General features: G+C 39.1%; 1 protein-coding gene across 2 annotated transcripts in view; it reads right to left on the minus strand.

The window, feature by feature from the left end:
* LOC122800784 (collagen alpha-3(IV) chain-like) overlaps nucleotides 1-25168 on the minus strand; it is a 1680215-nt gene that overhangs the window by 111032 nt on the left and 1544015 nt on the right. For both annotated transcript variants that reach the window (XM_044070045.1, XM_044070046.1), the window contains exons 45-46: nucleotides 19742-19813; nucleotides 19520-19645 (exon numbers count right to left, since the gene is read on the minus strand). In XM_044070045.1, the coding sequence (XP_043925980.1) occupies nucleotides 19520-19645; nucleotides 19742-19813 (198 nt within the window). The remainder of the gene's footprint in view (nucleotides 1-19519; nucleotides 19646-19741; nucleotides 19814-25168) is intronic.

Consider the following 25168-nt stretch of genomic DNA (forward strand, 5'->3'; position numbering starts at 1 on the left):
ACTATCAACCTGAGTCCCCAGGTCCTTGATAACTTCTTCTGTGCTTAGTGGATTGCCACCTATATGGTAGCTAGGGGTAACCTTGTTTTTCCCAAAGAGTATGACTATGCATTTTTTTACGTTTAACTTTAGGCCATGGCTTTGGCACCAGTTATCCGTTTCTATGAGACCCTTCTGAAGGATATCTGTGTCTGATGTGTTTTCAACTATGGAGCCTAGTTTGCAATCATCTGCAAACTTTGTCAGCCATAATCCTCCTGTGTTTGCCTGAACTTCTGAAAAGTAGATGCCGAACAAGAGTGGACCCAGGACGGAGCCCTGTGGGACACCACTTGTGACAGGTTTGGAATCTGACATGGTGCCAGCAACTTTAACCCTGTGGGTTCTGTCACTTAGCCAGTTTGCAACCCATCTTGTGACATATGGGTTTACATTTAAGCTGGTGAGTTTTTCTATGATGCCCGAGTGGGGTATCGTGTCAAAGGCCTTTGCCAGGTCAATGTAGGCTGTGTGGACTGCCTTGCCCTCATCAATGGCCTTGGTGACCGTTTCGAAAAAGTCAACCAAGTTTAAAAGGCATGATCTACCCTTGACAAAGCCAAATTGGGTTTGATCCAATGTCTGCAGATCCCCTATGTCTTTATTTATGAGTTCCATAATGATCCTCTCCATAGCTTTGCAGACCAGACTTGTCAAGCTGATGGGACGATAGTTTCCAGGGTCGGTGGAGGCACCACCTTTGTGCAATGGGACCACAGTAGCCGTACACCATTCCTTGGGTACGTATCCTGAGGTGAGGCTAAGATTAAACAGCTGCCGTAACTGCGGGTTTAATTCCTTAATGAGCTCGTGGAGCACACAACTGGGGACACCATCTGGTCCCATGGATGCTGTGTTTTTTGCCTTGGAGAGAGCTGTTTTTACCAGAGCATTAGAGATGTTTGGGATGCTACAATCCTCTGGTATAGATATTTCTCCTTTTGGGGGGGGGGGTAGAAATTTGCACTGAACCTGTCAGCCAGTATGTTGGCAATGTCTGTAGATTCAGTGAACTTTACATCATTTTGAACCAGTTCTGAACATATCTGGGAGTTTCCTCCCAGGTTTCTAACATAACTAAAAAAAGCCTTGTGATTGTCTTTAGAGTCCGTGGCAATTTTTCTTTCAAAATTTGCCTTGGAGGATTTTATGAGAGATCTTAGTTTTTTACTTACTATGATCACGGGTGTCTTCCCTTTTAAGGATTTTGCTCTATCATGTAGTAGCTTCCTCCTTTTATTGTAGAGCCTGTTTATGGCTGGGGTCCACCAGACTGGACGCCTGCCTTTGGTACAAAGAGTCTTTGTTTTGTTTGGGATTGCCTGATCTATGCAGTGCTGGAGGTGCTGGTAGAAGGCGTTTTTAAGTGATTCAGCGGTTTTAGTGGTGGTTTCCGCTGGCTCTGGGGCCTTGAAGGAGACCACACCAGTCCTAAGAAGTGTGAAGTCGGCTTTAGAGAAGTTCTTCACTGTGGTCTTTTTTGCCTGGGGTGGGGGCGGGATGAGGACTTCTAGTGAGATTAGTTTATGATCTGATCTCACCAATGAAGGGTATACCTCCGGTGTTGAACATTGTGACCCTATGTTCGTGATGATGAGATCCAGTATGTTGTCACCTCTTGTCGGCATGGTGACTAGTTGTTCCATGGCATTGGAGTTTATGAACTCTAGGAACCTTTGGGCTAGGGTATTGGGGCTTGAGTAGTGATCCCAGTCTATGTTTGGATAGTTGAAATCACCTAGTATGATGGTGTTTGGGGTTACATTTATCCCCTCCAGAGTTTTCAGGAAAGCCATGTGAGGTTCCTGAGTTTGAGAGGGTGGCCTGTAACATGCTACAAATTGTAGAGCAGTCTTGCCTATGGTTAGTTGCACCTGAATGGTCTCCGATGCATCGTGCGTTGTCACCAACCTGGAAGTGAGGGTGTCTTTGATGAATATGGACACCCCTCCTCCTTTCTTGGTGTTTTCCAGATTTTGGGGCCGGAACGCATGATATGAGGTAAAACCTGCTAGTGCCGGGGTGCTCTCAGGAGCCTTGAACCAGGTTTCAGTCACAGCACAGACATCGATGTTCTCCATACTGAGAAGGGCTTCGAGTGCGTGCATCTTGAGGTTGAGACTTCTGGCGTTGAGCAGCATTACCCTTAGTTTTTTTCCTTTGTTATGTTCTAAGGTGGTAGCTTTAGAATTTGAGCCTGGCCTTAAAAAGGCACTATGGGGGTGGCAAGAGCCTTTGCCAATATCCGGAAGCCTAGGGGTGACAGGTGCAAGCCGTCCCTTGAAGCAAGCGTGGCTTGTCCAGCATGTCATCCCAGGCAGACAGACATTGGATCCCCTTTGAATGACACCAGTGATTAAGCCAATTATTAAAGCTGATCATCTTGTCTCTGTACTGTGGTATCATTCTTGGTGAAGGTAGGATACTGCTCAAGGTCAGAGTCATACCTGCCTGGGCTACATAATCAGAGAGCTCCTCTATGTCCCTTTTCATGTAGTCCAGGGAGGTAAGTCTCAGGTCGTTCACACCAGCATGGACAATGACTGAGTCATACTTGTAATTGCTGTCGAGTGACCTGAGTGCTTGCATTATGTGGTGGATTCTAGCACCCGACAGGCAGCTCACTGTGACCTTCTCCTTACTCAATCTGGTGAGTGGAACGTCAGTGTGTCTGACTATGGCGTCACCTATGACAAGAGTGTCTGGCATTGTGTTTGGCCTTAAGGGCTGTGACTGTTTGGCACACTGACTTTGTGGTCTATGTGTTGCATGTGTCTTGGTCTGTGGTGGTAGTTGTTTGAGTGTCTGCTTTGGTGGCCTCTGCTGTTTTGGTAGATTTTTAGTCAGAGCCTCCGAGTATGTTTTTATGTGTTTGTGTGTGTGATATGAGGTTGTGCTAGTGCTATGTGAGACTGGGTTTGTGGTGTGTGTGGTTTCCTTCTCCTCCTGTCTGGTCTTGCCAGTGCTATGATGAGAGAGCTCAGCCTCCAGTTTGGCTATATATTTGCATCTCTCGCATGTGTTTGTGTTTTGTGGGAGACGGAGAGGGTTGTCTGTGTACATGAGGCAATTGTAACATTGCCTCAATATTCCCAGATTCATCAGCTGGGCAGGAGAGGACACGAGCAACTGACCCCGTGACATGCTAGAATGAAAAGTGATGGGTTTGAACAGACTTTGAGGGATGTGGATGCTCAAGGAAGGGTAATAGGCTGGTAGGTGCTGTGTATACTAAAAAGTGCTATATCAGAGAGAAAAAAGTACTTTGGGTGCAAGTGCTAGGCTATTCTTCTGAGTAAACATCCTTTAAGATTAACATTCTGAAGTTTTTCATTTCACGTAAAAAGCTTTCTGTTTCATTGTCTTGACATAATAGATATGAGTGTCAGTATAGGTTGTGAACAACTCAAAACAAAATGCAATCTCAAAAAAAATGCAAGCTATCTTCTGCATACCAACAAAATACAAATGACAGCTGTTCTTTCTGGAGATTATTGCATAATTAGCCAGACACATTCTAATAATTTTAATTAGCATGAGAATGATGAAATAATGCTTTCCCCCAGCATTCTGCAACATGTAAAAATCAGCTTATAAGTTAAATATTCTACATGGTATGAATAGATGCAAACAAGTCCCCCTTTTATTTACAAATTAATATCAGTTACTGAAAAAAGTCATGCACATTAGCTATCAATTGGCTTGGTCAAACTATCTTCACATTCAGCAGGTTCATTTTTTAATTTTATCCAAAGGGGCTGTGTACAGTGGTTAAGGGCACAGATGTCTCTTATTATAACAATACAGGTACAGTGCAAAAGGCATAGCTGGCTCTTATTATAACAATAAAGGTACACTGTGTAAGATATAGCAGGCTGTCATTGTAAGAATAAAAGTGGAGCGGATATGGTATAGTTGGTTCTAATTGTAAGAATAAAGGCAGAATGCATAAGACATAGTTATCTCTTACTGCCACAATAAAGGTACACTGCATAAGACATGGCTGGTTATTATTGTAAAAATAATGTTTTGTAAGCAAACAGGTTGGAAAAATAAGACAAAATGATAAAAGGTGCAAAAACACTAAGTTTCTTGCATCTGCAAATATAGTAGTTTGTTGCTTTTTCCATTAGCAACTGTTCTCAGTGGGAGACATGAAATCTGCAGCTGAGGGTGGTTGGCCAGGTAAATGCTGTATATTGTGTTCTGAGTGAAATTTACAAAGATTACTTAATGCTTCTGCAGAGTTCTTACTTGATTTTTCCCCTTCATTGCTGACTACTTTTACATGGAGTCTGACTATCTGCAGGTAAAAATAATTAATCTTGAGAATTTTAAATATTCTTTGCTGAGGGAAATGCAAAATTTAATGGTATGATGGTGAGCAGTTCAATAAAAAATAAAGTCTGAAATTATGGGAAGTGAATAAGAGACCGGATCTGTCCTAGCAGCCTTAATACTTTAATGTACTTAATAGAATAGTGCACAATTTAGTATTATTTAAAGGTAGCCAGTACACATTTTCTTATGGCTAAAGGTTAATGTTTTCTGAAAGCATGCAAGCTGTTTTCATAACTGAAAGGAGAAAAGAGCTAAGAACAGAGCAAACAGCAAACAGTGTAAAGGAGAACATAGGCTGTAACATGTGCTTTACCATAGATGACCTTACTTTTAGTTTAGGTAACATTTGTGGATGCAGTTGTCAATTTAGGGCAATTGTTCCTATCTTGAAGGTTAAGTTTCATCTGTTGAAAATGTATATAAGTGCATGTATTTATTCTAAGTTTATAGGGGATGGGGTTGTTCTTAACATGTACTTAGTTTTTTTTCAGGTTTTCATTAAAGCAAGAAGTGTGGAGATGAGAAAAAAATAAATGTAGAAAAGATCAGCTTGCTAAACACTGTGTGCTTGCAAGAGAAAATTGGAAATACACATTAAAATAGCTTATATATAATAGATGGGAACAATAGCTTTTTAACATAATGGCTACTCCAGCTGTAAGATCTTGAACTGTATATGACCTTACAGGTGCAGACAAAAAGGAAACAGTACTGAATTATGCTAAGAACACATTGGAAAGAAATGAACATGTGAATTTGACAAAGAAAGGATTTCAGAAATAGGGACAAAGGAAAAGTGGAGTAATTATATCAATTGCTACAATTGCTATATGGGCTCAAACAGCAATAAAAGATGAAATAAAGATAAATAAAGATAAAGTAAGACAGTGATGTTAGATTTGTCATAGTAAGGGGCTACTGGCAAAGGAACAGGATTACATTGGCATGTATTAATATTCCAACAAAAACTGCTATTATGAAGCTTAAGAACATTTTGGGAGAAATAATTAGCTTTCTGTAGGGAATATTGCTCATAGCTGGGGACTAGAAATTGATTTGCAGTATTGAAGATGTATCATTGGGATATACTGTAGAAGGGAAACATAACAAAACAGGGTAGATTTCTGAAGGAGTTTATGAAAATATTTGGTATGGAAGATGTGAATTCAGTAGCAGGAATGCAGACAGAATTTACATATTATTCACCCAGGTACAATAACTGGAATAGACAAGATACAATTTATATTTTGCTGGAGCCCATGCATTTAATTGAAAACTTTGACACACATCCAATAACTATTTCAGATAATGTACCAATAAAAACAAGATAAAAATGCAGGTTAATGAAGTAAAAATGTGACACTGACACTTTCTCAAGTACCTGTTAAAAAGAGAAGAATTCAAGGAATGGGTAGTGGAAATTATTCAAAGGTTAATGGAGAAGGCAGAGATTTCTTTAGAAGGGATAGCTGATGACTGGAATAAAACAAAAATAGAGTTTAAGAATTTCATAGAGATAAAAGAAAAAGAGATATGGTTAAGAAGTAATAAGAATTATTTAGGGGCTGACAAAGGCTAAAGAAATGCAGAATAAGAAGACTCTCACAGAACAAGAACAGGACCAACTTCAGAGTGCTAAAGAGAAAATAAGGGAGTGTGTGGATAATATATCTGGATAAAATGCAATAGTTTAGAAAAGAAAGATTGCTGTTAAGCAACTACTATTTGATAACAGCTTACGAGTGCAACAACTTTCAGCACAATAATTTAAGCAACATAAAGTAGAAAGTATTATTGCAAACTTAAGACAGTCTATGACAAGACAAATAACCAGAAATCCTATAGTGGTATTAGTGATATTTTGGACATTTTAAGAAAATTTATATAAAGCAGAGGAATGCAGAAACCAAGAAAAATCATCAATGGAAAAATGTATGGAAAACTTAATTATGTCAAGGTTAGAAGAAGATGAGGCTTAACAACTATGTAAAAGTCAAGATAGGAGGAGGTAAGATTAATATGATGATATATAATCAATTGGGAGAGAAGTCTCCAGGACCAGATGGTATTCCTGGGAACATCTAGAAGAAAGTAATAAAGATCTGGAAGATTTTGTTTAACAGTATTTAAAAAATGGGAGACACTAGCATCTTGGAAGAAATATGTAGTGGCTGTATTGCAGGGAAGCATGCAACAGAGTAAACTGGGATTTTATGACTAGGGTAATGGATGCTTTTGATTTCCCTTATACAATAATAAGGCTAAATTGAATCATTGATTCCCATATTTCTGGGGACATCATAAGACAGAATATTTAGGAGTATGGATTAAAAAAGATTTCTATTATGGCAGCTAAGGGTGTGTAGAAAGAGACTAAACATAAAATAATTAAAAAACTGAAATACTGAAAGCTCTTATTTATAGATATGGATAGTAAGATTAAAGCAGTGAAAATGTTTGTAGTCACTTTAGTTTCATACACAACTCAGGCATATTTTTATCAGTGATATAAGAAGCTGTGGATAATAATTACAAAAGAGTTGAAGAAATTTATCTAGGAGAAGAAGAGGGCAAAATTTAAATTGGATAAGCTGATCTTTCCCATAGAATAAGGTGGTTTAGATTTACTTGAGTTGAGGGGATATTTTAGAGCTATACAGTTAAGGGTCATATACACAACAGAAGCAGAAGGTCATAATTCAAAGTGGAAAAGGATGAGGATGAAGCAGGGGGGGTTCATAAAATAAGAAGAGAGTAGGATTTTGGATGCTGATCCATGAGGAGAATACCAACAACCATATAGAATATTGTATTTATAAAGCTATCAAAAATATTCTGAGAATTAAGTCAACAAGGGAATTGAAAAAATACATTTTGCTAATAGGGATGATTGCAAGAAGAGATACACAGCCTACTTAGAGTGTGGTGATGTCAATAATTTTGGACTGCAGATTAAAGACTGCTTTCCCTGCTAGGGATTGATATCAGAGTATAGGCAGAGAGAAAGGGATAGGGGAGTCCTAAGTGAAATACCTGCTCTCATAAAGTTTTTCATTGAATCTAGACCAAAAGCTGCTGTGAAAAGGGGATAATTAATAGAACATATAAAATGTTGCATGATAACTATAAGAATCAATAAGAGGAGGGTAGAAAAATTACAAATAGAGACTGGAAAAGCAATTTACAAGGGAGCAATGGGAGGACATATATATGGCTCCCAAGTAAGTAACAAATAATAGAAGGTTTAGAATTTTTACTTGGAAGTGTTTGCATAGGCATTTTATACTCCAAGCAATCTTCAAATATATATATTTTTACCTTGGTTAGATAGCAAATATTGGAGATTTGATAAAGTAGAAACAGCTTAATTGGAATGTGCTTTTTTATTTTTTTGAGAATGTAATGATCTGGGAAATTTAAAAAAAATCATTATATATTACTCTGTCAAAATTACTTAGGGAATAAATGTCTTTAACAAAGGAAATTGGGAACCTCCAAACACTGGACCCTACACAGTTCGGCTTTGTTAAGGGCAGATCATGCCTTCTAAACCTGGTGGACATTTATGACAGTTATCAAGGCTATAGACGAGGAAAAGGTGGTCCACACAGCCTACTTAGACCTCTCTAAGGCCTTCAACACCATTCCACATTCTGGTATTATAGACAAGCTCACCAGCCTGAACATAAACCCCTACGTCACAAGATGGGTTGCCAACTGGCTCATGGACAGAACCCACATGGTGAGATTTGCAGGAGCTAGGTCTGACTCTAAACTGGTTACAAGTGGCATTCCCCAGGGCTCAGTCCTAGGACCCCTCCTGTTCGGCATATACTTCTCAGAGATACAGGTAAGCACAGGAGGACTATGGCTGACCAAGTCCACAGATGACTGCAAACTAGGGGCTATAATTGACTCTCTGGTTGACACAGACATTCTCCAAAAGAGTCTCACTGAAAAAGATACCTGGTGTCAAAATCATGGCCTCAAGCTAAATGCCAAAAAGTGCATAGTCATCTCCTTTGGAAAAAACAAAGTACCCACAAACTACCACATAGGTGGTATTCCCCTAAATACGGAAGATGTAATAAGGGATCTGGGGACCCAAGTAGATAGTAATCTCACCTTTGATAATCAAATTGCCAAGGTGGTCAAAAAATCCTTCTATGTGGCCCACCTAATCACAAAAGGGTTCACATCCAGATCAAAAGATGTCATTGTACCCCTCTACTCATCACTCATCAGACCCATCATAGAGTACAACGCCCCATTTGGGATGTACTTTATAAGACACCTGAAACAGCTGGAAAGACCATGGAAGTACCTCAGCAAGAGGATCACTGGCCTCAAACAGATGCCCTATGCAGCTCAACTGAAGAAACTCCAGTTGTACTCGGTTGCATACCGCCTACTTAGACGTGATCTCTGCCTGACATACAAGGCCATGTCCAACCCAGAATTGATGGACATGCTCCACCTAAAGAAAACCTTATCCCCTCGAACCACATGCTCTAGGGATCTAAACCTCACCACAACAATAAATAGGACGTGCTGGAGGGATAGATTCCTGTCCCAGAGACTTCCCATGCTTTGGAACAAGATTCCAATCTACATTAGGCAGAGCTCCTTACTAACACTCTTCAAAAGAAACCTTGACGAGTCGATGGGAAACAGAAAGTTGACCCTGTGGATCACTTCAGTGGCTCTGCTGGACAGAGGCACAGAGAGCTAATGTAAGGGGGCAGTGAAAGCCAACACATTCTGGCTAGGCTTATAAATGCCTTTGGGCAGATAGCCTAGTACCTACCTATGAACCTATGAACCTAAACGATTCTTTTGAGCTATGACACAGGATCTGAATTGCCTAGACATACTAAGGCTTTATCAAGTTTAATTATATTGGCTGCCAAAAAAGCAATTACTAAAAAATGGAAATCAAAATCTAAATCAACTGTCTTTGAAGCATTGAATACTGTAAAAAAAAATAAATAAAAAACTGGATCTTTAGAAAAGGGGAGGAACAAATTACAAACAAATACATTAAATTTGTAAGAACAATACATGCAAAATAATGTTCAAGAGGAGGAGTGAGAGTTAGGGAAGGCAGGAATTGAACAATTTATGTAACGTGGGACTAAAGAAAACATATATGAAATGCATAATGTTTGTAAATGAAACAATGTTGATATTTTTTTCATTTTCTATTAATTTATGTGTGCCAGTGTCTTAAGTGATAACTTAATAAATGTGTTAAAAAAATAGTACTGGGCAAAGCCAAAACTAATGGTGGGACAAAGAGTAAAAATAAGGGACAGATTTTAAATATTGCTCTTATAAACTTAGAAAGTTTCTAGACACATTTTGCATTAGCTTGCATTTCTTGATGGATATGAAGTCTGTAACTCAAATGACAATCTTTGTGTCTAGAATCTTTAATGATTTGACAGAAAACAACAAATTTTATAAGGAACACACCAAAAATATGATTCAAAAATCTAGACATTCTACAAAATACTGGACAGTTGAGAAGTATACGTAACGTTGCCTTAAAGACCTCAACTACTTTACCCTCTACATTCTATAGTGTTAACTGTTTCCACCTATCAAGCAACATCTCAATCACAAAGAACTTCCTTAACTGAAGGTTAAACTGTGTTCCCTTTATTTGTGGTCAAAGCTCCTGCCTCATGTCTGTGAATTCTTTTGCTGTGCAATATTTTCATATCGACTGCTTAGTGGTTTATATAGCCACATTGAGTGTGTCTTGTATTTCCTCTTCACCATTATAAAAAAGGAAGAGTTCCATTTCTCTCTCCTCATATGTCATAGCCTCACCTACATTCTGTTCAGCATCTTAATCACTTTTTCTGCACACCTCCCCTTGTTTTGTGACCTCTCCTTACTTATAAGTTTCTATAACAGTACAATGTATTCCAGTTATTGCCAGACCAGCACCTGTTAAGGAGGTATTACTATTATTGTCTTCTTTCTGGATTACAATCAGTTTTTGTCTAAAGGTTTTGAGTTTTAAGAAGTAATAATACTCAGATCCTTTTTTCTGTTCTGCATTTTTTTTACTTAGTCTTAAGTCTTTATATTTAGCACACCAGTTATCATTTTCTAGGTATAGCATCATGCACAGGGAATAACTGGAGTGAAGACGTTATCATTTGGGCCGTGGCTCTAGTTTCCTTAGATCCTTCTTCATGCTTGTTGCCATTTCTGTCACCACCATGCAGCTTTGGCACTGTCTACAAAAACACTGATTCAGCTCTTATATCCTGCATGAAGTTTGAAATTAATGCAGTGAATGTGACTGGTCCCAAGACTAACACCTGCAATATACTACCTGTCAGTTTCTTGTCCTCTCATAGCTCTCCCATGACTATTACCTTCATTTCATGTTATGTAACCATTATTTAACCCTTTACAAAGTCTGCTGTTCACTCCAGTCATGCTTATCCATGCAGGAAACCTCCAGCACTGTACTAAATAAAATACTTTTCTGACAACACAACACATCACAACTGCAGTCCTACCTCTGTCTATATTCATAATGGCACAGTCAAAGAACTGGACCGGTTTAGTATGACAGGATCTACAGTGAGATAAATAAGCCTTTCTATCCTTTTCATTAACATGGCCCTGGGCGATATAAAAATAAGAAGATTTGTGAGGAAGGGACCAAATGACATATTGCCTCTCCTAACTGCTAGAATATCCTTAGGATTGTAATCTGGTTTAACATGGAACCATATTACAACATTTCAACAGCCTACTCTACTTCCTTGATCTGTATGCCTGCAATTCTTGGTCCAGGAGCATCTCTATGAATTAATCTACCTGAACCTTCTTTTGCTGCCACCATCTATACCCACTACAAGAGAAGTATGTAGAAATGTAGCCACTGAAAAGAAAGACTTGGAAGATACTATTAGCTCTATCACTTTTAGGCATATTCTCCTGACTTCTCATGAACATAGACATACATAGCCAAAGTAACTACAGTAGCAAAGTGGCTTATTATTAAGGTCTCTGTCTCACAGACCCAGGATTCTTGTCCTTTGGTCATTGTGTATATGGAGTTTTTGATGCTCTCTTTGTGTCTGTCTGAGTTTTATCTGAATTCCTCAGTTTCATCCCACCACTCAAAACATGCTGGATCATTGGCCATGGAAATCACCCTTACATAAGTTATACTTATCCCTGTTCTTATGTTCCAGACCATAGATAAACATGTCCCCAGTTAGCAAATAAATAAACTCAATTAAATTAAAATGCTGGGCGGCCATGGTGGTGCAGCGGTTAGCACTGCCACCTCACAGCAAGAGGTTCTCCGGTTCGATCCTCAGCTGGGGTGCCTTCTGTCCGAAGTCTGTATGTCCTCCTTGTGGTCACGTGGGTTTCCTCTGGGTGCTCCAGTTTCCTCCCACATCCCAAAGACATGCTGTAGGTGGATTGGACACTCTAAATTGGCCCTAGGTGTGAGTGCGTGCGTGCATGTGTGTGCCTTCTGTGGAAGGTTGGGTGCTGGGTTGGCAACTCAACACTGTAAAACTCCACTGCCAATCATGAGCGGACAGGTGATCCACTGTGGCGACCCCTAACTAGGAAAAAGCTGAAGAAGAAGAAGGCTACAGAAATGCTAGAAAAAAATGGTCTGAGTATCATAAAATCTGGCAAAAAAATTTTCTTTATCTCATTGGTAAAATGTACAATTATAACATAGTTAAATCTGTAAGAATTCAAACTGCTTTGCAAAGTGAGTCAAAAATGCAAGAGCTGCATGTTACAGTGCTTTGTCTAGCACCCATAAAAAAGAATTAGAGGGAATGAAGTTTAGAGAATACATACAAATAGCTTTACAGACTGTACTTGTCACTTTAGTTTCAGCCATTCTGTGACACAGTATAGAGAGAATGATTTAAGGTATGAGCTCCCACTGCCTTCATCCAACAGCCCTTGGTTTGATTCATTCAGTATCCTTTTGCCTGCTATGTGACATCGCTTAACAAGGCAGCATGCTTCTCACCTCTTAGCACAAGAAATCTGGACAAAGCAAAAAATAACGTGGCGACAAAGGCCCAAAAATAGGGACATACATTAAATATTGCTAATATAAACTTAGAAAGTGGCTAGAATAGCAGCTTTTGTGTTATGATGTATTTTTGAAGGATAGGAAGTCCGGAGCTCAGATGTCTGGCATTATTTAATGAGTTCAGTTCTGAGTGATTTGCCACAAAACCTCAAATTTTATGGTGAACAGACCAAATATATTGGGCAAAAATCTGCACATTCTGTGAACATCTGGGCAGTTGACGGGTATGCAAGACAGTGGTGCTAGGTTCCCCGAGAAATTGGCCTCAACCATTTAAACCAGTTGAACAAAATAAATAAGCAGATAAATAAATGTGTTAGAAATTTGCAGTTGCAGACTATAACATATCATCATCATCATCATCATCATCACCACCACCATCATAGGTTCATAGGTTCATAGGTTTATACTAGGCTATCTGCCCTAAGGCATTTATAAGCCTAGCCCAAAGTTTTGTGGCTTACGCCACCCCTTATATGAAAAAATACTGTGCCCATTAGTTTGTTGTGCCTCTGTCCAGCAGTGACACAGAGATTATTCCCGGGGTAAACCTACGATCTCCCATCCACAGGTCACGATTTCTCTTGAACAGAGCCAGCGAGGTGCTCTGCCTCACATGGACCGGGATTTTATTCCACAGCATAGGGAGTCTCTGAGTGATAAATCTATCCCTCCAGCACGTCCTATTTATATCCGTGCTAAGGTTTAAGTCGCTTGCTCTAGTGGTTTTGGTGGATTTGGATTTTTTGAGGTGGAGCATGTCCATTAATTCCGGGTTGGACATGGCCTTGTATGTCAGGCACATGTCACCTCTGAGCAGACGGTATGCGACTGAATAGAGCTGGAGTTTCTTCAATCTGGCAGCATATGACAGATTTTGGAGTCCCTTTATCCTTTTGGCGAGGAACTTTTGGGATCTCTCCAATTGCTGCAGATGTCGGGTGAGATACATCCCGAATGGGGCATTATACTCGATCATTGGTCTGATAAGTGAAGAGTACAGGGGAACAATGACCTCACTAGATCTGGATGTGAATCCCTTCATGATCAGGTGGGCAATGTAGAAGGTCTTTCTAACCACTTTAGCAACGTGAGTGTCAAAAGAAAGGCCACTGTCAACCTGGGTCCCCAGGTCCCTGATAACCTCTTCTGTGCTTAGTGGATTGCCACCTATATGGTAGCTTGGGGTTACCTTGTTTTTCCCGAAGGGTATGACTATACATTTTTTGGCGTTTAACTTCAGGCCATGGCTCTGGCACCAGCTATCTGTTTCCGTGAGTCCCTTCTGAAGGATATCCATGTCCGATGCACTTTCCACTATGGCACCCAGTTTGCAGTCATCTGCAAACTTTGTCAGCCAAAGTCCTCCCATGTTGGCCTGTACTTCTGAGAAGTAGATGCCGAACAATAGGGGGCCAAGGACCGAGCCCTGTGGGACACCATTTGTGACCGGCTTGGAGTCTGACATAGCGCCAGCAACTCTAACACTGTGGGTTCTGTCCTTAAGCCAGTTTGCAACCCATCTTGTGACATATGGGTTTACATTTAAGCTGGTAAGTTTTTCTACAATACCTGAGTGGGGTATTGTGTCGAAAGCCTTTGCAAGGTCAAGGTAGGCTGTATGGACTGCCTTTCCCTCATCAATGGCCTTGGTGACTGTTTCGAAGAAGTCGACCAAGTTCAAAAGGCATGATCTGCCCTTGACAAAGCCAAACTGGGTCGGGTCCAATGTCTGCAAGTCCCCTATATCTTTGTTTATGAGCTCCATTATGATCCTCTCCATAGCTTTGCAGACTAGACTTGTTAAGCTTATGGGGCAGTAATTATCAGGGTCCGTAGAGGCACCGCCTTTGTGGAGTGGGACCAAAGTTGCCGTACGCCACTCCTTGGGCACGTATCCTGTGGTAAGGCTGAGATTAAACAGCTGCCTTATGTGCGGGTTTAATTCCTCATTTAGCTCGTGTAGCACACAGCCGGGGACACCATCCGGTCCCATTGATGCTGTGTTTTTAGCTTTAGAGAGAGCAGCTTTCACCTGCGCATTTGAGATGTCTGGGAGGCTACGCTCCGCTGGGATAGTTATCTCCCTTTAGGGGGGGAGAGGGGGGTGAAGTTTGCACTGAACCTGTCTGCCAGTATGTTGGCAATGTCTGTGGGTTCAGTGATTTTTGTATCATTTTGGACTAATTCTGAGCATATCTGGGAGTTTCCACCCAGGTTCCTAACATAGCTGAAAAAGGCCTTATGATTGTCCTTTGAATCCATGGCAATTTTTCTCTCAAAATTGGCCTTAGTTGATTTTATGAGTGCTCGTATTTTTTTACTAATAATGATCAGGGTGACTTCCCTTTATGCATTTTGTTCTACCATGTAATAGCTTTCTCCTCTTATTGTAAAGTTTGTTAATGGCTGGGGTCCACCAGACTGGACGTTTGCCCTTTGTGGAAAGAGTCTTGGTTTTATTTGGGATTGCCTGATCCATGCAGTCCTGGAGGTGTTCATAGAAGGCATCTGTAAGGGCTTCCGCAGCTTGGGTTGTGGTTTCCACTGGCTCAGGGGCCTTGAAGGATACCACACCAGTCTTGAGTAGTGTGAAGTTTGCTTTAGAGAAGTTCTTCACTGTGGTCTTTTTTGTTTGGGGTGGGGGCGGGATGTGGATTTCCAGTGAAATTAGTTTATGATCAGATCTCACCAATGAGGGATATACTTCCGGTGTGGAGCATTTTGTCCCCATGTTTGTGATAATGAGATCTAGTATATTTTCTCCTCTCGTGGGAACAGTGACTAGCTGTTCCATGGCATTTGAATTTATGAACTCCAGGAACCGTTGGGCTAGAAAGTTAGGGCTTGAGTAATGTTCCCAGTCTATATTCGGGTAGTTGAAGTCACCCAATATGATGGTGTTTGGAGATACATTTATACCCTCCAGTGTCTTCAGGAAGGCTGTGTGGGGTTCCTGAGTTTGAGAGGGTGGCCTGTAGCATGCTACAATTTGTAGAGCAGTTTTGCTTATGGTTAGCTGCACCTGGATGGTTTCCGAAGCTTCATGCGTTGCCACCAACCTGGAGGTGTGGGTATCCTTTATGAATATGGATACACCCCCTCCTTTTGTGGTGTGGTCCGGGTTTTGGGGCCGGAACGCATGATATGAGGTAAAACCTAATAGTGCCCGGGTGCTCTCAGGAGCCTTGAACCAGGTTTCAGTTACAGCACAGACATCGATGTTCTCCATACTGAGAAGGGCCTCGAGTGCGTGCATTTTGAGATTTAGACTTCTGGCATTGAGCAGCATTACCCTCAGTTTCTTCCCATTTTTGTTTTCTAGGGTGGTAGGTTTAGAATTTGAGCCTTGCCTAAAAAAGGCACTATGGGGGTGGCAAGAGCCTTAGCTAATATCCGGAATCCCAGGGGTGACAGGTGCAAGCCTTCCCTTGCGAAGCAGCGTGGCTTGTCAAGCATGCCATCCCAGGCAGACAGACACTGGATCCCCTTTGAATGACACCAGACATTAAGCCAATTGTTAAAGCTGATCATCTTGTCTCTATATTGTGGCATCATTCTTGGTGAAGGATGGATACTGCTCAGGGTCAGGGTCATACCTGCCTGGGCTACATAATCAGAGAGCTCCTCTATGTCTCTTTTCATGTAGTCCAGGGAGGTGTGTCTCAGGTCGTTCACACCAGCATGGACAATGACTGTGTCATATTTGTACTTGCCGTGGAGTGACCCGAGTGCTTGTGTTATGTGGCGGATTCTAGCTCCCGATAGGCAGCTTACTGTGACTCTCTCCTTGTTCAGCCTGGTGAGTGGGACGTCAGTGTGTCTGACTATGGAGTCACCTATGACAAGTATGTTTGGTGTTGTATTTGGCCTTAAGGGCTGTGACTGCTTTGCACACTGATTTTGTGGTTTATGTGTTGCTTGTGGGGTGTCTTGAGGTAGCAGTTGTTTGGGTGTCTGCTTTGGAGGCCTCTGCTGTTTAGGTAAATTTTTACTCAGAGCCTCCGAGTATGTCTTTGTGTGTTTATGTGTTTGATTCAGTGGTGTGGTAGCATTATGTGAGGCTGGTTTTGTGGTGTGTGTAGTTGCCTTCTCCTCCTGTCTGGTCTTGCCAGTCCTGAGTTGAGAGAGCTCAGCCTCCAGTTTGGCTAAATAGCTGCATCTCTCGCAAGTATTTGTGTTATGTGGGAGGAGGAGAGGGTTGTCTGTGTACATGAGGCAGTTATAACATTGCCTCAAGATTCTCAGATTCACCAGCTGGACTGGAGAGGAGATTGACAACTGACCTTTGGACATGCTAGAATAATATTGGGAATTCCCTAATAATTGAAAACAAGGGCCAGTGGGGAGTGAGGGTGTAGTGCTTTTAAGTTTTAGTGCTGACTTATATAATTGCTTTTGTGAGCAAGTGCCAGGTAACTTGAGTGCAATGTGTTACAAGTAACTAAATGCAAAAACGACAAACAGTAACTTTCTTTCAAGTGAAACAAGGAAATAAGTACAGTAAGCAATGCAGATATCACTAGTGATCCACAGAAGCGCTGAGAATCCGCGTATTAGGTGGAATTAGCGTTCCAGGGAAATAACAAGCAAACAAACAACAAGCATATAAACAAAGCTAGATTCAGCAGGCCTGGATCTAGTCTATGCTACAACAAACAAGGTGTACCAATTTCAGTAAGATACAGTTCAAATATTCAGGCACTATAAACCTTTAACCAGAAATTCCCAGCTCAGAAGGGCAGAGTCCAGCCTCTTCTCCCACAAGAGTGCAGACCACGAACCTTCTTAATGTAAAATAACTGGCCTGAAGCCCAAGTGCTTAAACCAGAACTAATACACTTGGACACTGGGCTCTCAATCAGCAGTTCCCAACTTAGAAGGATGAAAGCTACCTGTCCTGCCACCACAGTGCTTGACACAAACCTTCCTAATGTAAAACAACTGGTCTGAAGCCCAAGTGCTTAATCCAAAGACTTAGAATGATAGCTACACTTTAATCAAGTTACAACCAAGCAGTAATAAATACAATTGAATACTTTAGAGAATGTCTGGATTAGTGCTCAAGTTACACAAACAAAGCTAGATCCAGCAGGCCCGAATCCAGTCTATGCCACAGCAAACAAGGTGCACCAACTTCAGTAAGAAGCAGTTTAGATATGCATGCACTATAAGCCTTTAACCAGAAATTCCCAGCTCAGAAGGGCAGAGTCCAGCCTCTCCTCCCACAAGAGTGCAGACCACGAACCCTCTTAATGTAAAATAACTGGCCTGAAAGCCCAAGTGCTTAAACCAGAATTAATACACTTTTAGAATAACAGACACTGAGCCCTCAATCAGCAGTTCCCAACTTAGAAAGATGTAAGCTACCTGTTCTGCCACTACAGTGCAGACCACAAACCCTCTCAGTGCAAAACAACTGGTCCGAAGCCCAAGTGTTTAAACCAAATGGCTTAGAATGAGTTACACCAAGCAGTAATAAATACAATTGAGTATTTTTAAGATGATGCAAAAGTAAAATGAAGTAGGTAGAACACAAGTACAGTAAAAGCAGATGAATTTTTTTTTTTAAATCTGAACAAGTGCTGAGATCAAAGAAACAGATTTGAGTGCTGAAACTAGAAAACTGGCTAGTTATAAGAAAAAAACAAGCTAGAAGGCTTCCCTCAAACACAGAAGGGCTTGGGGGCTCAGAAGCCTACAAATAGTCTATACCACTTAACAGGAAAGGCAGGAAATAAGCTTATTTTTTTTTTGTCTGTTTCCCAGATGCTCTCTTTGTACACAGTAGGACTGCCTGAAATCAGAATATGATCTCACTGCACTCAGTTGAGTGAGCAAATGAGATGGGTCCAGAGGCAGGCTGAGGGGCGGGCAGTTTCAAGGCCACTAAGATTAACAGCAAAACAAAAACAGGGTGGGTGGGAATAACTGAAGAGCAGAGTTTAAAACTGCCAGTTCAGTTAAATTTTCTACAACACAGTTTAAATCAAATTAAATGCTGTATTTTTTTTAAAAAAAAGTGCAGATAAAGGTACTTAAATTCTCTTATACGTCCAGTTGAATATAACCAAGTTCTTAGCTGGCCAAAGCTGAGGTTTTTAAGCAGAAAGTATTTCACACTGTACCACTTAAATAGGCAAGGACAGGAAATCAAAGAATGTGGCTACCCCCACACCTGTAATTACTAGCAAATAACAAAATTCAGCAAACACTAGCTTCAGTTCAAGTTACTGAAGAGCAGAGTTAACTGCCAGTTCAGTTAAATTTTCTACAACACAGTTTAAATCAAATTAAATGCTGTATTTTTTTTTTAAAAAGTGCAGATAAAGGTACTTAAATTCTCTTATACGTCCAGTTGAAAATAACCAAGTTCTTAGCTGGCCAAAGCTGAGGTTTTTAAGCAGAAAGTATTTCACACTGTACCACTTAAATAGGCAAGGACAGGAAATCAAAGAATGTGGCTACCCCCACACCTGTAATTACTAGCAAATAACAAAATTCAGCAAACACTAGCTTCAGTTCAAGTTACTGAAGAGCAGAGTTTAAAACTGCCAGTTCAGTTAAATTTTCTACAACACAGTTTAAATCAAATTAAATGCTGTATTTTTAAAAAAAAAGTGCAGATAAAGGTACTTAAATTCTCTTATACGTCCAGTTGAATATAACCAAGTTCTTAGCTGGCCAAAGCTGAGGTTTTTAAGCAGAAAGTATTTCACACTGTACCACTTAAATAGGCAAGGACAGGAAATCAAAGAATGTGGCTACCCCCACACCTGTAATTACTAGCAAATAACAAAATTCAGCAAACACTAGCTTCAGTTCAAGTTACTGAAGAGCAGAGTTTAAAACTGCCAGTTCAGTTAAATTTTCTACAACACAGTTTAAATCAAATTAAATGCTGTATTTTTTTAAAAAAAAAGTGCAGATAAAGGTACTTAAATTCTCTTATACATCCAGTTGAATATAACCAAGTTCTTAGCTGGCCATCATCACCATCATCATCATCATCATCATCATCATTTTTGTTGTTGAAATTACCTGGTAATCCATCTGGGCCTGGTGGTCCACGGTCTCCTACTGGACCAGGAGGTCCTTGCTGTCCCCTGCGTCCCATATCTCCAGGAATGTAAGAGACATCTGCATCTCCAGGAATTCCTCTGGGACCTGAAATCAGAGATGGACAAAATGGTCCTTTTTTAGACTGTAATTGTGAAATTCATGTAACAACAAAAATAGTGGTGATATTATAAATATACTTGCCAATAGGCCCTGGTGGACCTTGTGTCCCTTTATTCCCTGCAGGTCCTGGCCATCCTCTGTTGCCTTTATATCCTAAGCAGATAACCACAAATTAGTTTTAAATAACAGTCTCAATGTCTATTTGAAAAATCAAGCTGGTTATTTCTTCCTTTCATTTAAACACAATACATTGCTGTTGTCGTTTTTGATGGTGGGGGTTGTCCAATAACTCAAAAAACACAATGGACAGCACTTCAAAGTCAGCATTCATTCATAATTTATTATATAATCATCAATAACAAAACATGCATATTAACAGCATGTTAAAAACAAACTAGCAGCATACCAGTTTCAGCTATTAAGCCTTAATCAGTGCATTACAATAAAGTGCTCCCCGCTACATTTAAATACTCCAAAGTAGCTTCCCATTGGTAGATTACAAAGGCTCATTAAGCTCTGGTGAAAAAAGGGCACCCAACAAAATAATCCACTTTTTTCTTTTTTTGTCAAACATAGTATGCTGACCTAATTTATCCTTGTCCTGTAACATAAGCCTATCAATAATAATAAATCTAAATTGGGCTGTAGAATATTGTCTGGTATGTCTCGACAAGGCATTTGAATGTCAGGCACATCTAACATCACTTAAATGTTCTGAGATATGTAACTTCAGTTTGCCCTGCATAAAAAGCTTGACAATTACATATCACAAGGTAAATTACCCTATCTGAGGTACAGTCTCCATACACTCGTATGTCAAAAAATGGTGATGTATTTCTAGAGGTAAATGCTTGTGTTTTGTTTACATATTTGCAAAAACCTGCAATGATTACAAGGCTGACAACCCCCTAACAAGCCCCCATCCAAAGTTTTTTGGTATGACCCGGTCCCTTCCCATGATATTCATTTATAATGATTTTATCTATTAGCAATAGTTCTACCTCTCCTGTAGGAGAACAAACATCTTGAAGGGATCAAGTCCTTTAAAGAGTCTTCAGAAGTGAAAATCTCCCAATACTTATTAATAGAGTTAATCAGAACTGAGATATTACTACCATAATTGGTGACCAATCTTAACTGGGTATTCTTAGTGGACTTCTCTTCTTGATAACTTAATAAATTATCCCTATCTAGATTCTAGGCATATTCACTCGATTTCCTGATTTCATTCATATTATACGCACGATTAAGAAATCTCCTTGTTAATTGTTCACTATGTGAAGAAAAATCCTCTACAGATGAGCAAATTCATCGTACCCACATAAAATGAGATTTTGAAATGCTCCGAATGATATGTATGGGATGACAACTGTTAGAATGTAACAAAGTGTTAACTTCAGGATGTTTCCTATGTAGTTGACTTAATAAAGTCCCATCCTGTTTTACTCTAATATCAACATCCAAAAATATTATCTGTGTAGTACTAGAACTAATTGTAAGGTGTAGGCCCCCATACATCCAATAACTCCCCATGGAGATCAGACTATCCAATAAATAATATGCAAATCTACACATGATTATTGCTTTAAATAATGTATTACTATGATTGCAAAATGTATGCAGCCACCATTAAAATATTTTCCATGTTTATACAGTGCTTTGTTAAGCTTTTTCTTTACCTATTTTAAGTATGTATGACTTAAGTATGTATGATTAAAAACATGTAATACTGATATTGCGCACCCATAACTGGGGAACCATACCTGAACTTTTTAGCACAAGAAATTTTGACAAAGCCTAAAGTAATGGGGGGACAAAGGCCCAAAAATAGGGACAGATTTTTAAATATTGTTGTCATAAACTTCCAAAGTTGCTAGAATAACAGGCTTTGTGTTACTGTGCATTTTATGAAGGAAAAGAAGTCTGAAACTCAACTATATCTCATTATTTAGTGACTTAGTGACTTAATTCCTCTGTGATTTGCCAGAAAAAGACAAATTTTATGAGAAACAGACCAAAAATATGAGAAAAAAATCTGGACAGTTGAGAGGTATGTTTTCCTACAAAAAAAGGGGAGGGGGTCTGTTTCTCTTAGATGAAGACTATCTTTTTAAATGGTAGCAAATCACTTGCTACAAATGTGTTGTGGCTTGCAGCAGTCTACACATGATGCAAGGTGTGATAAAATGCTAAAGCCCTGGCTGTAAATATAGTATCAGCATTCACTTCTGAATGCTGGTCCTGAGCTACTACCTGACTGACATCTGCCAATCACTCTCCCTGATAACTAGTGTCTAGATTGACTGCCCCCTTTGCCCCACCTAACTATGCTTCTGGATGTAGGCCATTAATACTCTTCACATATGACTAGGTAAGTTGCTTTAGCAATTAAAACAAATTATGCACATGCCATAGCCACAAGTACACGTAGCCGCACAAACTAGATGCAGTAACACAACAGCAGATGTTTCTGCATACTGTGTATACAAAATGTATCTGTGCCTTGGGAATCTCACCATGCAGTGCTAAGCAATGACTTGTACGGTGCTGCATTGATTTTCTTTCTGAATTCAGTGTTTGGTGACTTATGGAGTACAGGGATAAATCACAAGGAGTGTGCACTCAGATCTGGGAATTTGTATTTATTTATTAATTTATTTATCTATTCATTCACTCATTCATTTATCCATTCCAGGTTTTAAACTCTTTATTTCAGTTAATGAGTATGAATTACAAGCAAGGAAAATTTGGACAATTGTTGAAAAACTGACATAAAAATATTAAAGGTACAATGAGTACAATTAATATGCAATATAACCAAAAATGTCATTAATGCATAAACATTCTGAAACATAGGTTAAAGAAAATGTAACACCAAACATATATGTTTATATAAGAAAAAAACAAACCATAAACAGTAAACCAATCAGCAGAAAAAAAAATCTGTCTTGTGCACCCTCTCTTTATATCTGTCCAACTACCTGTACACACACAAATGTTTTTGGTTTGCTTGTATGGCTGATTATGCCAATGAGTGTATATGTACTTGTGTTTATGCATATAAAATTTTACACTTACATACATACATGCATACAAATATTTCAGGCACAGGCAATGATGCCCTTTTCACCTGCTAATATACCAACACAGTTGTTCTCATAAGTATCCAGGGTATTCTTAAAATATCTAAACTACTACTTGCTTTAATGTAATTAGGTAGTCTGTTCCATGCATCAGCTGCTCTCTCAGAGAACCAATTAGTGCACTTCTCATTCCTATAGAACCTTCTACATAGGCTGTCTGATGATTCTCTACTATGTTTTGATAACACCAATCATTTGCAGAGGCAGTTGTTTCTCAATGCCTTTATATATCTAAATAAGGTCTCCTCTTCTATAACTGTAAGAGACACTGTACAAGTTCAGATATTTTAGTCTTTCATAATAACTTACATTTTTACATCCATTGATGCCCTTGGTATATTTTTGTTGTATTGTTTCAAGTTTACTCATACTTGTTTTCTTATAAGATTTCGGTATTGTTATTCCATAATTAAGTTTGGGTCTAATATAACTAACAAATGATGACCTCATCATTTCTGATTTCCTAAACTTTATAAATCTTTTTATACAACCTATATCAATGGGTCGATATGATTAGAAAAATTCAAAGCTGAATTTATCCATACACCTAGGTCCTTAAAAGAATTCACAGTTTCAATCACTGTGTACTGTATTAAATATTCTCCTTTTAGTTAATGTCTCCCAAACCTCATATGCTTATTTTTTTTAATGCACTTAGCATATTATTGTCCTGTGCCAAAGAGGTCAGTTTAAAGTTCTCTTTCAGTCATGCCACTTTACTCATTTGCATACAGACTGTAGTACACCTCAGATGAAAATACAGATCTAAAAAATACAATCTAATATCTAGTATGGGCCTAAGATAGAGCTCTGTGGAACACCCTGACCGTAACCTTAAATTTCACCCGTCCAATTGCTGTATGATACCTGCCAAGTCCTATTTGTAAGCCATGCAGCTATCCATCTTATCAAGAGTACATCAATACTTATTTGTTCTACTTTATGGATCAATGTTTTGTGTATGACCCTATCAAATGCTGAAGTTAAACCTATATAAATTACATTACAGCACAGTTTTTTCATTCATATTATATAAAACATCATGTTACAGGTGGTAATAGATCTATTTTTAACATATGCATGCTGATATATTTCCCAGCCTTTCCAATTCTGACAGTAATTTATCCAATATAACCTTCTTCGTTGTTTTTCCATGACGTTAAAGTAAGTTATGGGTCTGTATGACTCTAGGTTTGTCCTACTTCCTTTCCCTTAAAGATATGATTAAGAAGTGCATGTCTCCAATCATGAGCAATTTCTCTATATTTATACGACCAAGTAAATAGCAGATAAAATGATGATGCAAGTTCATGCCAAAGTGTTCTCGGGTCATTATTACTAATTCTGTCTACTCCCTGTGCTTTGTTTGCAACTAGTTTATATAGTTCTTTTTCAATATAATCTAATTTGATTTCAGTATCTGAGGTTACCTTGAAGCCACTAGGACAATTTATCACTCACTTTGTGGAGTCAAACTGTTTTGCAAAAACATTTTTTATAAATATCCCCGGGATTCAATAATGCCTACACTAAGTGTATACCATTCTGAGTGAACAGACAACACAGACATAACTCACACCTTCTTCCTCCTAATTTTACTTTTCCTACTGATATTTTTGCTGCTTTAAATATTGAATGGGATTCATAAAGGTTACCACAAGGTGGAGACTACATATACATTTGGTGTTATCTTTATGAGTGACTAGAAGGCACAAACAAAATGTGGTAGGGATGTTTTTGAATACATATGTTGTAGACTTAGTGTAGACTTAGTGTTATTTAATCTGGCCCTATATCTGTAATTTACTATGTCTGACAATAAATTTTAGAATGTACACACAGTTTATCAATTTGTATGTCGTTACTCCTACCACATCTTATATATCTATAAAATGGCTTCCTATTATGCTCAATATCTTTATATAAATTTTCTTCATATTTTCTTGACCTTGTCTCACAATATGTTTACTTTCTCTGTTCAGCTTATTTCAGTTTTCAAAATTATAGCTTGACCTCCTTTCCATTTCTTATGTATTTTTGTTTCTCACCTTGATCAAGTACCTTTTTCTTATGGAAATATGTCCTCCTGACACTGTGTGCCTAAATCCTGATGGTAAACATTTTTTTTATTTTTTTTTTTTGCATTTAAACAATTTCTCTTTCCAAACATTCCACATTTCTTCCGCAGTTTTTCCATTGAACTCATCACTCCAATTAATTCTACATAGTGAGCATTTTGCTTCCGTATAACTTGTTATTAATCTTTTTTGTACTGATTTAGATTTTGGTTTGGCAGAATTATCTAGCAGACAATCTTTATAACCCCATGATAACTGCACATCAACAGTAGTAAATCTTGACATGA

This window comes from Protopterus annectens, chromosome 4.part1 (genome assembly GCF_019279795.1).
Source record: "Protopterus annectens isolate FY-2018-M chromosome 4.part1, PAN1.0, whole genome shotgun sequence".
In the NCBI taxonomy this organism is placed as follows: Eukaryota; Metazoa; Chordata; order Ceratodontiformes; family Protopteridae; genus Protopterus; species Protopterus annectens.